Raw genomic sequence first — 14,069 nt, forward strand, 5'->3', positions numbered from 1 at the left:
AATAAAACTAGTGGTTCATATTCATTTCTCTCATTTCTTGCAATAATTTGATTTCTTTCTTGAACTTAAACATGTATTTATATATATATATATATATATATATATATATAAACATACACCTTCTTCTCCATTTCATACACAATTCATACCCAAATTCTTCAAAAAAATCTAGCAAAATGAATCATAGAAACAACCCGAACCAACCGATCCCGTGGAACTCACCGCTACCATGAGAGAATTCACCAAAAAACACGAAAAGTTTGTCGAGGAACTCAACGATACCGTGAGAGAAACCAACAAACAGCACGAAAAAATTGCCGTTATGTAGTTTTTTTATTTTTAGTTATGTATTTTCTTTGTATTTCTTTTTAATTTTAATACATTTTTATTTATTATTTAATTTTCTTTGTTTTTATTTGTTTAGTTTAATTATAAAAAAAAATAGTAAAGAAAAGAACTGTGGGCCCAGTTTGTAGCCCCTACACCATTACACTCCAAAAACAAATTTCCACCCCTTGCTGACTGGGCGCCACGTGTCGCAATTTGCCCTCATTTGTAGCCCCTCCACTACGCATAGCCTTATAGTTTAGCTTGTACCCATGGGTCTACCTTAACCCTTGGCACATGCCATGTACCCTTTGTAGATTGAGGTGACATACACGAGGACTGTTCGAGTAGTATGTTCATAACAATTGTGTAGAGGGCCAAAAAGATATTATTGTTTATGATTATCGTGCTTGTATATGGCAGTATGAAATAGATATGAAAATATATAGTTTAATTTCTAAACGAATTCAAAAACATCCTTGCTTGTTCTCGTGATTGTTATTATAGGATCTACTTCGGTCTCTACGTCCACTATTAATCCCAGCCTAGATTTTAATAGCATTTTGGGACCACCCCAATACCTTAGTGAGACAAGATGTTAAACATCCAGCCGATTTTAAAGCTTTAGGTCTGACTCGCCTAAGAATACCAATAAGGAGGAAACCTACAACGGTGGAAAAAAACCGTTGAGTCATGTTTTAAACATGAAACTATAAGATTTCAAGCCTTAACTAACACCCTCATGCCATTGAACTAGAAAGCAAACTGCTAATCCGTTACTAATTGAATGGCCATGGAATGGATATGTCAATCATGTCGTTTGTATGTGGTTATATTATGTCGACGTGTGTATGGCTCCTTTGCATTATTGGATAAGGTTTCTAGCTTGCGTCTTCATATATTGTTGCATAATACTCTCTCCGTCCCGGTCAAGGTGTCTTAGTTTGAAAAATACAAAGTTTTAGATAGATTAAATTATTTCTTTTTTGTTTACCAAATGACAATAATGCCCTTGGAAATTGGGTCCATAAATATTGCTTATTAATGTTAGTTGTATATGTTTAAAGGTAAACTTGAAAATTGGCTAATAAATTTTGAAAGTTGACATTTGTAATGGGACAAGTAAAAAAAGAAATGTGAACATTTTTAATGGGATTGAGGGAGTATATCTTAGCCTTAGTGAATTTCGAGCAATGTAATTGTGATTATGTTTGCTCTGAATTTGCTACAAGGTCTTTAGAGATCGTTTGGTTCGCGGAATGTGTTTTAAAGGACTTGGAATGGAAATTGCAATGGAATCCTATCAAATTTTAAAATTTAGTAAGGTGTTTGGTTTATAAATTTGTTGGAGGAATTGGAATGGTTTATAAAAAATGACAAAATCACCCTTTTGTCAACACAAACCCTTTTGTCGTTCTTTACCTCCTTTTCCACGTCCATTGTTTGCTCAATCACTTGATTTATTGTTCATTGTTGATTAGTTTAGTCACCGGACATTTATTTATGTTTCTCGTCCTCGGTTGGTTCAATTTTTGTTCATCTTCGGTGAGCTCGGATTATGTTCATTTAATGTTCGTCTTCAGTGAGTTCGACTTATGTTCATTTCATATTAATATTTGGTGGCTTCGATTTATGTTTGAGTTATATTTATAATCTTAGCTTGTTGGATTCTATATCCAGTGCAATGGAATTTATGTATGATTTTTGTTTGATATATCCAATATCTAAGCTGTTTGATTTGATGTCCATTGAATGGTTTTAGTGGAAAGTTAAAATTTAAGTTCAAAGCTGTTTTTGATTTTCTTTACCCATTTTTTGTCCGTAGTTGATTTTAGTTTTTAAATTTGGAGTTACGAAGAAGAAACGAAGTTAATCAACCAGGAATAAATGAATTTGGTGAGGAATTAATGGGCAACTAGAATGAAGATGATTGTGGGTTTTTATGTAATTTTGTAACATTCCATTGTAATGTTTACAATTCCTTCATTAAAGGGGTGGGGGTGGTGCATGATGTGGGCTCCATCACTCATGATGGAGGGTGGAACCCCGCCGCCGTCCACCCCATCACTTGTGATGGAGAAATCAGCGTGATGGTGATCACAGAATATGCCCATATACATGATGATGATCTCTCTCTCTCTATATATATATATATATACACCTTAAATACACTCCTAAAACCTATTTCTATATATACATACATACATATATATATATTATAAGGGGGTGGTCCAATTTCCATCACCCATCACACCTAATGGTGGTGTGCCATCTCATCCCACCACATTCCATCACTAGTGATGAAATTTAGGCTATGCGTAGTGTAGGGGCTACAAATGGGGGCGAATTGCGACACGTGACGCCCAGTCAGCAATGAGTGAAAATTTGTTTTTGGGGTGTAATGGTGTAGGGGCTACAAATTGGGTCCACATTATCTTTTTTATTATTTTCCTTTTATAACTAAACTAATCAAATAAAAACCAATTTATTTAAATAATTAAATAAAAATGCATTAAAATTAAAAAGAAATGCAATAAAAATACATAATTAAAAAAATACGTAACTAAAAATAAAAAAAACATAACTAAAGAAAAAAATAAAAAAATATATAACTAAAAAAATACTAATATCCGTAATATTCGCGCATTTTTTAACGTCGTCGTTGAAACAATAATGCGACTTCCTCGCGAAACCCCCCCTCCCCCCCCCCCCCCCCGCTTTGAGGGATTCGTAGTCTTCTTTCATTTGACGTAATTCCAACTTCTGGTTCAGCTTTTCTTGTTGTTTGTTGGATGCTCGAAGGTCGTTTCCTATTTCTGTGGCATTTGTTTCCGGACGACCGACCAACTCGTTTAATTATCCAACGTCTTCACCGAGCGCCGGATTGAATAGTGTTGACGACGAACCTTCCCTCTTATTTTTTCTCGATCTCTCGCGTGGTCGAGGCAACTCATCTACTTCTTCGTCGTCGGCTATATTAACATCGTCGGCTAAATTAACCGTGTCGTCCAGGAAGAAGCTACGAGCATCGGAGGGTGTGTTTGGCGTGCTCGTATTTGTCGACAACGTTGTCTTCGACTTTTTTGAAGGCCGGATGAGCCGGCTCGTTGGACGACCGGAACGGTTGGTGCCCCGTTCCATTTCGCGCAACCGCGTAGTTTTTTCCAACAATTCAAATACTTGAACGGTTTCCCGGACCGCTCAAAAGTTTGGCCTTGAGCTTGAAAGTCGCTCAAGGCTTGAGTTATAATGTCGTCGCCGTTATGCCCGCTACGCCAGCCGGGCCCCTGAAACCGGTTAATTATCCCGACAAATTTTTGACAATCGGCGTTAAGCCTCCTATAGCGGGCTTGAACCGCTTCTTTTCCCTGGTAGTCTTCGGCTTTATCGGTTATCGCGAGCCAAGCTTCAAATACTTTTATCCAAAACACCCCAGTGGCTTAAAAGTTAGCATCAAATTAAAAGTATTTGTCACAATTAGTATACATTTTAATAAACACTAAATACATTTTTAGTAAATACTTAACATTACAAAACTTACCGACGTCGGGATCCTCCGAAATGACGATCCAAGCCCTTGCGAGGCCACCTCCTCCTCCTCGCTCCAATGCTTGTATGGATCACGTTGCGCCATCGGCTCCCCCTGTTGTTTCTTTTTGTGTTTGCGGGTCGCCTTTTGATTTGAACTGGAGGCCCGCGCCGTTTGCGTCTCTGGCACCGTCGCCAGCTCCGACTCTGGTGGTATAGACCCGAACGCCGACATTAAGTTTTGGGGCATGAGATAGTTGGCGTACATGTTTACGTTAGGATCAGGAAATTGAATGGTATATATTATATTTACAAATAAAATCCTGCACAAAAACAATCAATTGATTAAATAAGTCATAAACAATCAAATAAGTTGACATGATTAATTTAACAGGTAAACCTAAACATCCATTTAATTAATTAAATAAGCTAAATAGGTGTACCTGAACAAGACTTGTTTAAGATACGATAACATTTTAAATCTGGTTATATTATGTAGTGTTGAATATTCTTAAAATTTAGAGTTTAAATTTTTTCTAGAATATGAAAATTAAATACAAAGTAAATTCTAAAAAGGCAGTTAAAGATAAACAATACAAGAGGTTTTTATATCAACGGTCAAAGTTCTATGTATTTACACTATTCAATAGTCAATACGTAACATGGGGTGTTTGGCCTGGCTTTTTTTAACAAAGTTTATAGCTTTTTTTTTTTATAAAATTAGCTTAACTTGGTGTTTAGCTTAGTTTTTTAAGCTTATGCTTATTAGCTTATATAAGCTCATTTGAAGAAACTTATTTGAATATGGTTTTTTTAGCTTATTTGATGAAGCTTATTTGTTTAAGGATGTAAATTACTCATTTGTCCTCAAATGGTGGTGGATTGGTAAAAATTGAAGCAACTTATTACTTTAACAAATTAAAGAAATTATGGATTTAACAACTTATTAAAACACATAATTAACTTGTAGAATATAAGCTAATCCAAACACTTAAAAAAAGCTTATCAAATAATAGAAAATAAGTTATAAGCTAATTTAATATATAAGACAAACATAAAATAAAAGCTAGGCCAAACACCCCCTAGGTAGCCAAGCATTAAGCTCAAAACCGTTGGCGATTTAAGAGACGATGCATTTACTTGTGAACCAAAGATCTCTTATATCTACGATGTACGATTTGACTGCCCGTGTTATAAATAATTTTAATTTTATTTGGATAATTATGGTATCCTATGTAAAGTTACAACCAATTTACTTACTCACGGAAGTCATGTTGATTGCACCGCGGATTACGGCAGCTCAAAATGTCAAGTCATTTAACACGCGTCATGATGCCAAATTGACCCCACCATAATATTCATTGCAATCGCGGATTACGGCAGCTCAAAATGTCAAGTCATTTAACACGCGTCATGATGCCAAATTGACCCCACCATAATATTCATTGCAATCCAAACACGTTATACGAACCTTACATCTTACTCGATAAAATTAGATAAGACCTTTATCTTGAACCACTCAAACTCTTATCATCTATTGAACTGATCCTTCTGTTTATCTGAACCGGCTTAACTGTTGTTTTCGACTCACTCGCGAGTAATTGAGAGAACAAACTGGAAACATACGTGTTCTGGAAATAGATGTGTTAAAATTTTAAGAACTTGTATTTGTAAATACTAAATAGTAATATTTTTATATCTATGCTATCTGTAGTTATATGAACATAATTTTATCATCTTTACAAAAAAGTACACACTAATAAGTAATAAAACTTGGTGAACTTTATTAAGACCTAAAGCGTAACAACGGTAACATAATATATATATATATATATATATATATATATATATATAATTAAAAAATAGTTAACAAAATAATAATAGTAATAGTAATAGTAATTAAAATCTAACATATTATAGTGATATCGAGAAAAGTTAACGTACAAATTAAATTAACGTACTAACTGTAAGAAACAAGTAGGGTAATTATATATACATTAGAGAATTACCCTACTTGATTCTTATAATTAACACGTTCATTTAATTTGTATAATTTGATTCAAATCAATAATAATAATATTAATACATAATTAAATTAATATAAGACAAAACTTAATGACAACTAAAAGATAAAATTAAAAAAAGGGGTTGGGGCTGTTAAGATATTTTGGTTTGAGAAAAAGAAATTTCAACCAAAAAAACAATGGAAAACTTTGAAGATAGACAAATGTAAAAAAAATAGAACAAAAAAATAGGCATCCACAAAATAGTTTTCATAAACTAGCTAGCACCACCAATGAGAAAGAGTCATGCCCATACATGTAGGATTTGTTTATACGACTCGTATAGTTGGCTATACCGGTCAGTTGAGTCGTATAGGGCTATACAACTCGTTTTTTATTAATAAAAAATTTTTAACACTTGAAATTCTTAATAATGTTTTAAATATATGTTATTTGCGTTGCGTCGTAATTTAGTAACAAGGTCACTTATCGTTGCATGCATTCGGCTAATGTCCCACTTAGTGTGGTTAGCACCCAGGTAAGGTTATCATTTTCTTTAGTTGATCGGAGCATACAAGACGTCTTGTAGGTCGAAGTTACACCAACAATTTGAGCAAATGGCAAGTTGTATTTGCTTGTTTTGTATGTCATGCCTATTATCAACACATGCGAGAATTAGGGATGATTTTGGTGCAGGTAACGAAAGTACCAGTATAAAAAACAATAATTTCAAAAATCGTCAAAACTAGATACCGGTACCTAAGGAAAAAAGTGGGTAAAATATTGGTATCGAAGCCTCAAACAGTAGGTACTGAATTGGTACCGAGAATACGCAGTTTGGTACCGCTACGTGCTATCATTTGCTCATCGCTAACGAGAATGCACACCATATCTTATACAAGGATGGATGAATTTGTGTGAAGGTCATGAATGTAACCTTTCCATGCAAGAGTGAGAAAAGTACTACATTTTGGTTGTCTTTATGTATCCTCTAGCATTTGTTGTATACGGCTTCGATCCCTTAGACCTGATAGTATGTCATTTGACTGCATATTATGTTTTTTCAGCTTTTCCATCTTACGCTTTTCATTATCAGCTGATGTCATTGTTAGTGATTTTAGTGTAATTAAAGATTAACTTGTTGATCAAGTTAATTGTAATACGAATTTAAAATAAGTCGGGTGCGGGGTGCACACTTATTTAATCTTATTATAATTTATAATCCTATTGTTACTGAAGCCCTTAAGGCATGGGGGTTCCAAGGGGGCAACACCCCCTTGGCGGGGGTCTGGGGGCTACGCCTTGGTAGCGGGGTGCGAGGGGCGGCAGCCCCTGGCAGGGTCCAAGGGGCAGCGCCCTGGCTGGGGTCGAGCTAATTGTGACATATATTGTTATATTAAAAAAACACATTAGAAATTTAATTAAATTAAATTTCGTATGTTTTTATTTGTCACAAATAAAAGAGCGTATTTCATGATTTTGAATTTCAAAATCAGATAACTGCAAAGGCAGTTACGACTGCCCAACCCTAATTAAAACTGTCATTTGATCATACGATGTTTCTCTCTGGTTCAAAAAACTCTCTCAATCACCATACAGATTCTTGCACTCAATCTGAGTTTTATCCGGTCAAAACATTTGGGAACCAACAAATAGTTTTAATCTGAAAGTGTTTCACGACTCTCAGATTTTCCTAAGATATACGATTGCAGAAATCCCCAACACTCATTACAAATGGCTGCCCTTCCAAATGTTGAGCATGTGGAAGGTTGTATTCCTCACATGTTAAGTGCGACATCCAACCATCATACTATTTGAAGTATTAGCAACTAACTAAAATGGACAATTAGTTTTTCATTTTATACCAGAACGCCTAACTGCAGATACTTCCTTGTATTCACCACCACAATCACATTTGAGAAAGCCTTCGATCACATGACGTGTGGTATTTTTCTTCAATATTTGAGTGAGTACGATGACACTAATCTCATGATATAAGGTTTGCAGCCAATTCATCAATACATCGAGAGACATGTACACCTGAAACAAAATATGTTTATGGTAGCGTCGGTAAGGTTAGATAATACAAACATAATGATAAAATATTATAACTTGTTACTGAAAATGTTGATATTTTGCTAGAAGATTCACCACATGATGCCGGATTGTTATCGTTAAAGTTCAACATCGTGAACTAGTTTTTTAATTAAAATTGTTAATATGTGTGATGAAATTAAACAAAGTAGTCGAGAATTCAGTATTTTTAACTACGCTATTGTTTAAAAAAAAACACTGGCTAGAAAGATATTAGGCATGCGAAAAAAGGGTGAAATTACATGAAAAGAAAAAGCTTTTCAACCACTCTATCCAAGTTAATTTGCTAAACAACGTCATCAAAAAGCACAACTGTTTTTACTTGACTCTGAAAACTGTACTATTCCGAAACTTTCAAATTGCGTGCCAAGTTGCGAAAATAATAGTTCACACCACTTCTTTCTTAACTAAACTTAAAGCTGAATTATCTAGCCAATCCATAACATCTGAAGAAAATCACAAATCTGGGATATTCAGTTTAACCACCATTCGATCAAATCCCAAATCTTTTTCTCCGACCTACACTCAATAAATGCATGAAGATCTGTTTCCAGCTTGCCCTTTTATACACCGACCCATCTATACACAAGGGACGCAAGGGACATCTATACACAACTTGGAAGTCGTTTTTCCATGACCATCCACCCACCAATGTTTAAATTATGAGGTAAGCAAACCAAATTGTTTTGCTCGATCCACTAGGTAGAGTTAAATCATTGATTCGCTCTCGAATGCCCATAATCGAGTATTGAGCCAGTCCCTACATCGACCGAAAGATGCTTTCAATCAACCTTTTGCGCTTCTAAAATCGAGCCATTTCAGCACCCCCTCAGAGCGCCCGACACCTTTGTACCACCAAACAATCCTTGGCCAATTAAGCAAACAACCTAGGACACACACACACACGTACTAGATTTGTTGGAATCTTGTGACGTATCAATTAATTGGCGGAATTTTGTATCGTGTCAATTAAATGACGTATCAAATATATATATTATGTAAATAAATTTGTTATGTTACTAACATATATGAATTATTAAGGAATGAATCATGCCTCATATCATGCCATCATATATTTAATTGTACTTACATTAGTTCCTGTAATTTTTCTTTTACAGCTATATATCTACTCATATCTTCAGAAATACCACCATATTTGTTGGTTCCGGCCCGAAATTAACTTAACAAACACTCACGTATGTATGTATGTAATATGCACAGAAATAAAATAAACTTTGGAACTCTCTAAGATGCTCAAACTATTATATTGGAAATGAGAGTACAGGTAATAAAATAGCAAACCTACTGTCGTATTTATAATAACAAAAGAAATAAGCACATGCATAAAATAAGCACTACCCTATCTTGTTGCAACAACTACTAATTAGCAGCTCCCCATAACTCGGTCAACATGACCCAACTCTTTAACTAGTCACGTACATCAGCAACCAGTACTCGACCCGAACCTACCCGAAACATCAAGATTATACCCAACAATATTTGTATAAAAAAAATAATTATACAAAATACTATGTATAGAAATTTATACGTGAAAAAATTATTTTATTTGTATTAAACAAAGTCATATTTTAGTCTATCTGGCCGGTTTCAAACCGTAAACCGAACCAATTCACTTCATTAAAACCAGGTATATTGGAACCGGTCACCTGATTTTAAAGACTCATTCCAATAGTCAAAAGTCGTGTCCCTTTATTTTAACCTGTCTTTATATATTAGTCAAAAGACATTCAAGAACTAGACTATTTCCTCGAATCTGCTCTTACAATTGTTGGAACTTTCACTAGACCCTTGTTTTTATTTTTGAACTTTCATGTCTCCATATATATAATATCCAATAGTTCTAATACCTTTTATTTTCATGATCCTTGCTGGCACCGACGCTAAATACTGTGAGTTTCCTGTTAATTTTTTTTTCTAGTTTCTTATTAATAGTAATAAATAGTATATATGGAGATAGACATATTATTAGGTTCTAATTTTGGTTTGTATATATAGGGATTAGGTGAAGGAAATGATCTGGAATAAGATCTCTTTAGAACAACCTTCAGTTCAATTCTCTGATGAGTCCAGATACCTGACCTGTCTTTGGGTTTCCGGAACCGAAGAACCATCAGATGAACCTTGTCAATCTGATTCATCTCAATCAATAACAACATGTATGCATCTCTTTCTTAATTCCTATTGATATTACTTATCTATAGGTTTCTAGCTTTCAGAGTTCAAACTTGCAAATAATAACCATGATCAGTTCATAATATTCCAGCTATAGGTTTCGAGTTTCGGTCCGAGAATCTCTTCTCGTATTATCAGGAAATACCGTATAAGTTAAGATGTGCGTTAAAGATCTTAATGTTCCGTGAACAACATGTTATTGTTCAGTTTTGGTCGCCTCGTGTTGTTGGCAAGCATCAGCTACTTACAACCATAGATCAGCCTTTTGGTCTTGGTGTGGTCAGTGAAGAGCTTTGTTTTTATAGGAGGGATTCGGAGCACAAAGCGTTTCTTGTTGATAAGGATCATGAAGAAGAGGACACTAGTCCGCCTGCTCGGGTATTTAGACGAGGATTGCCAGAGTGGACTTCTGATCTAACTAATTACCATACAAAAGATTTTCCACAACAAGACTGTGCGATCCGTTGCAATCTTCATGGATATCTGGCTTTACCAGTGTTTGATCCTACTACAGGGTTTTGTGTCGGTGTGCTTGAGATTTTGACATCGGTCAAGTATACGTCTTACGCTTTCGAAGTTCAACGAGTTCACAAAGCACTCAAGGTTTTTATCTTTTAAAAACACTCTAATAATACCTAGTAATTTTGTTTAATATAGATATCTTATCAGGGGAAAGTTAACGTACAAATTAAATTAGTGTGCTAACTGTGAGAATCAAGTAGGACAATTATATATACAAGTAGTGTAATTATATAATTACATCGTAGTGTAATTACACTATGCTGTAATTACACACACTATAATTACACTATGTTGTGTATATAATTACACGACTTGATTATCAGAATTAGCACATTAATTTATTTTGTATTTGATCCAAAACCTAACTTCTTGTCTCATTCCTTTATTGTCATAAAGCAGGCAGGAAATCTGGCAAGCCCACAAGTATTTGAAAACCCTACTTCAAAAATTTTAAACGAACACAAGCAAAACAAGTTGGTTAAAATCTTGGGTATTTTGAAAGCTGTGTGTGACATCCATAGTTTGCCTCTTGCTCAGACATGGACCGTGTCTCCGTCTAGTACTTTTGTTTCCAATAATAAAGTTATAGAGAAGGCATGCAGTAGTTTTGACACAAGATGCATTGGGAAAGTCTGCATGTCTAGTTCAGGTCTACCGTTCCATGTTCGTGACTTGGGCATGTGGCAATTTAGGGAAGCATGTGGAGAGCAACACTTGGATAAAGCTCGTGGCTTTGTTGGGAAGGCGTTGGTGGCCCGTGGTTCATATTATTGTCAAGATGTGACTGAATTAAGTGAAGAAGAGTATCCTTTGGTGCACTATGCACGCATGAGCAGGTTAACCGGCTGCTTCACAATCTTCTTGCATAGTGTTGAAGGTGATGGTGATAATGATGATGACTATGTGTTGGAGTTCTTCCTACGAGTTGACAATAAAGATGGTAGATATTTGTTAAACTTGGTGAAAACTTTGAAGCAGAACGTTGAATTCGGTTCTGGATTTGAATTGGGTGAAATATCACCTCTAGCAGTTATTGAAATACCTAAGGATGTTAGTTATCTGTCACCAAGTATAAAACCTCATACTGTTCAAATATCCTCAACCGAAATGGCTAACACTTTGATGGATTCGTCAGATTCAAAGTCAATTTTAGCAAACGTTGCTAAAACCGACTCTGCAAATCACACCAATGAAGAGGGGTGCATTGTCACTAACAATTCAAGTGTGCAGAAGATGAGGATGAAACTTAGCAGAAGACGTAAGAAAGACTCGCTGACATTGGAGACAGTCGAGCAACATATTGGAAAATCGCTCGGTCAAACTGCAGAAATTCTTGGTGGCAAGTCCTCTTACTCGTTTATTACATTCTTTCGTATGCTAATGAACATAATCTGAACTTTCTTTGGTTTGTTCTGTTTCAGTAAGTAGATCTACATTGAAGCGGTTTTGTAGGAAGCATGGGATATCCAGTTGGCCCGTGCCAAGGCATAACAAAAGCAACGATTTTGTTAACAACCCGAAGCTGTCACAAGAACCACCCTTGCAACAGTCTTCAAGCACGTGCTTTGCTAAACCAGATTCTATATACAAAGTAGCACGAGTGATTATGGGCTTGAAAAGGTGGAGACACAAGAGTTTAAATAAAGGAAGTTATCGTGCAGCGAGAAGTGTGGGCCGTGTTTTAGACACGGGCTTGTTGACGGTGAAGGCGAGTTATAAAGATGATATGATAAAGTTTTGGTTTCCTGTTTCGGGCGGGTTGATGGAACTGGAAAAGGAAGTGGCAGAAAGGATGAATGTGAAGGGTCAAAGACTTAGTTTAAAATATGAGGATGAAGAGAAGGATTGGGTACTTATTAGTTGTGATACTGACTTGGAGTTTTTGGCTAGTAACACAACTATCAGATTGCGCGTCGAGCTGGCTGATAATGATTACTAGTCTCTAGACCTCGTGCCTTATGTCCAAGGCTTATGATTACTAGCCGAAAGACAAGGGTACATGCACCGATCAGCCGGTGTCCCGATGATTGAGTGCTATGTGCCTTATGTCCAAGGCTTGATGCAAAACTACTATCGATCCGGGGGTCTCACCGGAAGCAGCCTCTCTATCCCTATGGGGTAGAGGTAAGGCTGTCTACATCTTGCCCTCCTCAGACCCTACCATAGCTTTGCTATTGGTGGGATATACTGAGTACGATGATGATGAGTCTCTAGACCTCGTGCAACGACGGAAATGGTGGTGATGTGTTATTATTGTACGAAGAATGTGCTCAAAATGTTGTATTGTTTTTCTTGTGTGCGTCTACGAATGTTATATTTACTGTATAAAGAAGAAAAAAGGATATATGAATGTTAAAAGTTAAAACATAAGTTGGTTTTGTTAACTAACACAGAAGTTAAATGCCAAAACTGTGGAAAATCTAGTAAGAACGCCAATCTAATGTGAACTAGGTTAGAACCTGTGCTACACAGGCGAAAATTAGTAAATTCTTCACGTAAAGATATATGATTATATATTTGAAAACAATTTATTTAAAAACCAATTTTTTTTGTTTTAATAATATTAAAATGTTATAAACTTACTATAAAATCTAATTAATGTGCTATCTTAAATCTCTACACAAAATCCGTTATCACGAACCTTAAATAGAACTTAGTTCATTATAAAGTGCTTGATTACCATATATGTAGATCAAAGTAAAATATAAATATTTCGTATACATTAAAATTTTCAATTAAAAAAACTCAGTCACATATATCCTATCATTAAACTAATTGTCCGTTGAGATCTTGTTTAAAGTTATCATACTTTGAATTAGTGAAAAAATTAATATTCAATAATCACCAACTGAAATTTGAAAAGCAGCAAAACTGAAACATAAATGCCCAATTTGCCCTTCTACAAACACTCGAATTGATTTATCATGTCGTGTACCAGAAGAATTGCATTAAGATGATCTGACTATGTTAGCTCCTGCAATCCTCATTAGTTAATTTTTTACCAGAATGTTTATGCAAAGTAGTGTTCTAAAATGGCCCGTTCTAACCCAACCGCCTGTTTTGCAGGCCTAATTATACATCTGGTATGAAAGTCCCAAGTCTTGATCTTCGATCCTGATTGAATTGCTAACTCCATTTTGGTTCTTAATTATATTTTGGTTGATCATCAATACACATCAAATAATATTTATGTGATTTGAGTCAAATTGTTTGGAGCCACTTTCACTTACACATTTCTTCTTATTCTCCTTGTAAAAATCCAATGAAAGTATGGATGTTATAGTTAACACGCGACATCATCACAACACAAATTTACCATTATCTTTCACTACCTCTTTGACCAAAAATAAGTCAACCACTTATGATTTTAGCCGATATGTTCTCATGCATAACAGTGAATCC

The 14,069-nt window shown here is 35.3% G+C and overlaps 1 protein-coding gene across 2 annotated transcripts; it reads left to right on the forward strand.

Annotated features, from left to right (window-relative positions):
• Positions 1-9,941: 9,941 nt before the first annotated feature.
• LOC143587726 (protein NLP6-like) lies at positions 9,942-12,606 on the forward strand. 2 transcript variants are annotated; one of them, XM_077068932.1, is made up of 4 exons: positions 9,942-10,129; positions 10,237-10,748; positions 11,064-12,010; positions 12,093-12,606. In XM_077068932.1, exons 1-4 carry the CDS (start codon positions 9,985-9,987, stop codon positions 12,604-12,606), a joined length of 2,118 nt encoding a protein of 705 aa, XP_076925047.1. In that variant the 5' UTR covers positions 9,942-9,984. The 2 variants fall into 2 exon arrangements, with proteins under 2 accessions (XP_076925047.1, XP_076925048.1); XM_077068933.1 differs by having other exon boundaries at positions 11,067-12,010.
• The last annotated feature ends 1,463 nt before the right edge of the window (positions 12,607-14,069 follow it).

Source organism: Bidens hawaiensis, unplaced genomic scaffold, assembly GCF_021521415.1.
Source record: "Bidens hawaiensis isolate Kalapana, Puna unplaced genomic scaffold, B.hawaiensis_p1.1 tig00035854_1, whole genome shotgun sequence".
In the NCBI taxonomy this organism is placed as follows: Eukaryota; Viridiplantae; Streptophyta; class Magnoliopsida; order Asterales; family Asteraceae; genus Bidens; species Bidens hawaiensis.

Coding starts and splice junctions, on each gene's coding strand:
- LOC143587726 (XM_077068932.1), top strand. CDS start 9,985: ATGATCTGGAATAAGATCTCTTTAGAACAACCTTCAGTTCAATTCTCT. Junction 10,130..10,236: donor ATCTCAATCAATAACAACAT/GTATGCATCTCT, acceptor ATAATATTCCAG/CTATAGGTTTCGAGTTTCGG. Junction 12,011..12,092: donor GCAGAAATTCTTGGTGGCAA/GTCCTCTTACTC, acceptor TGTTTCAGTAAG/TAGATCTACATTGAAGCGGT.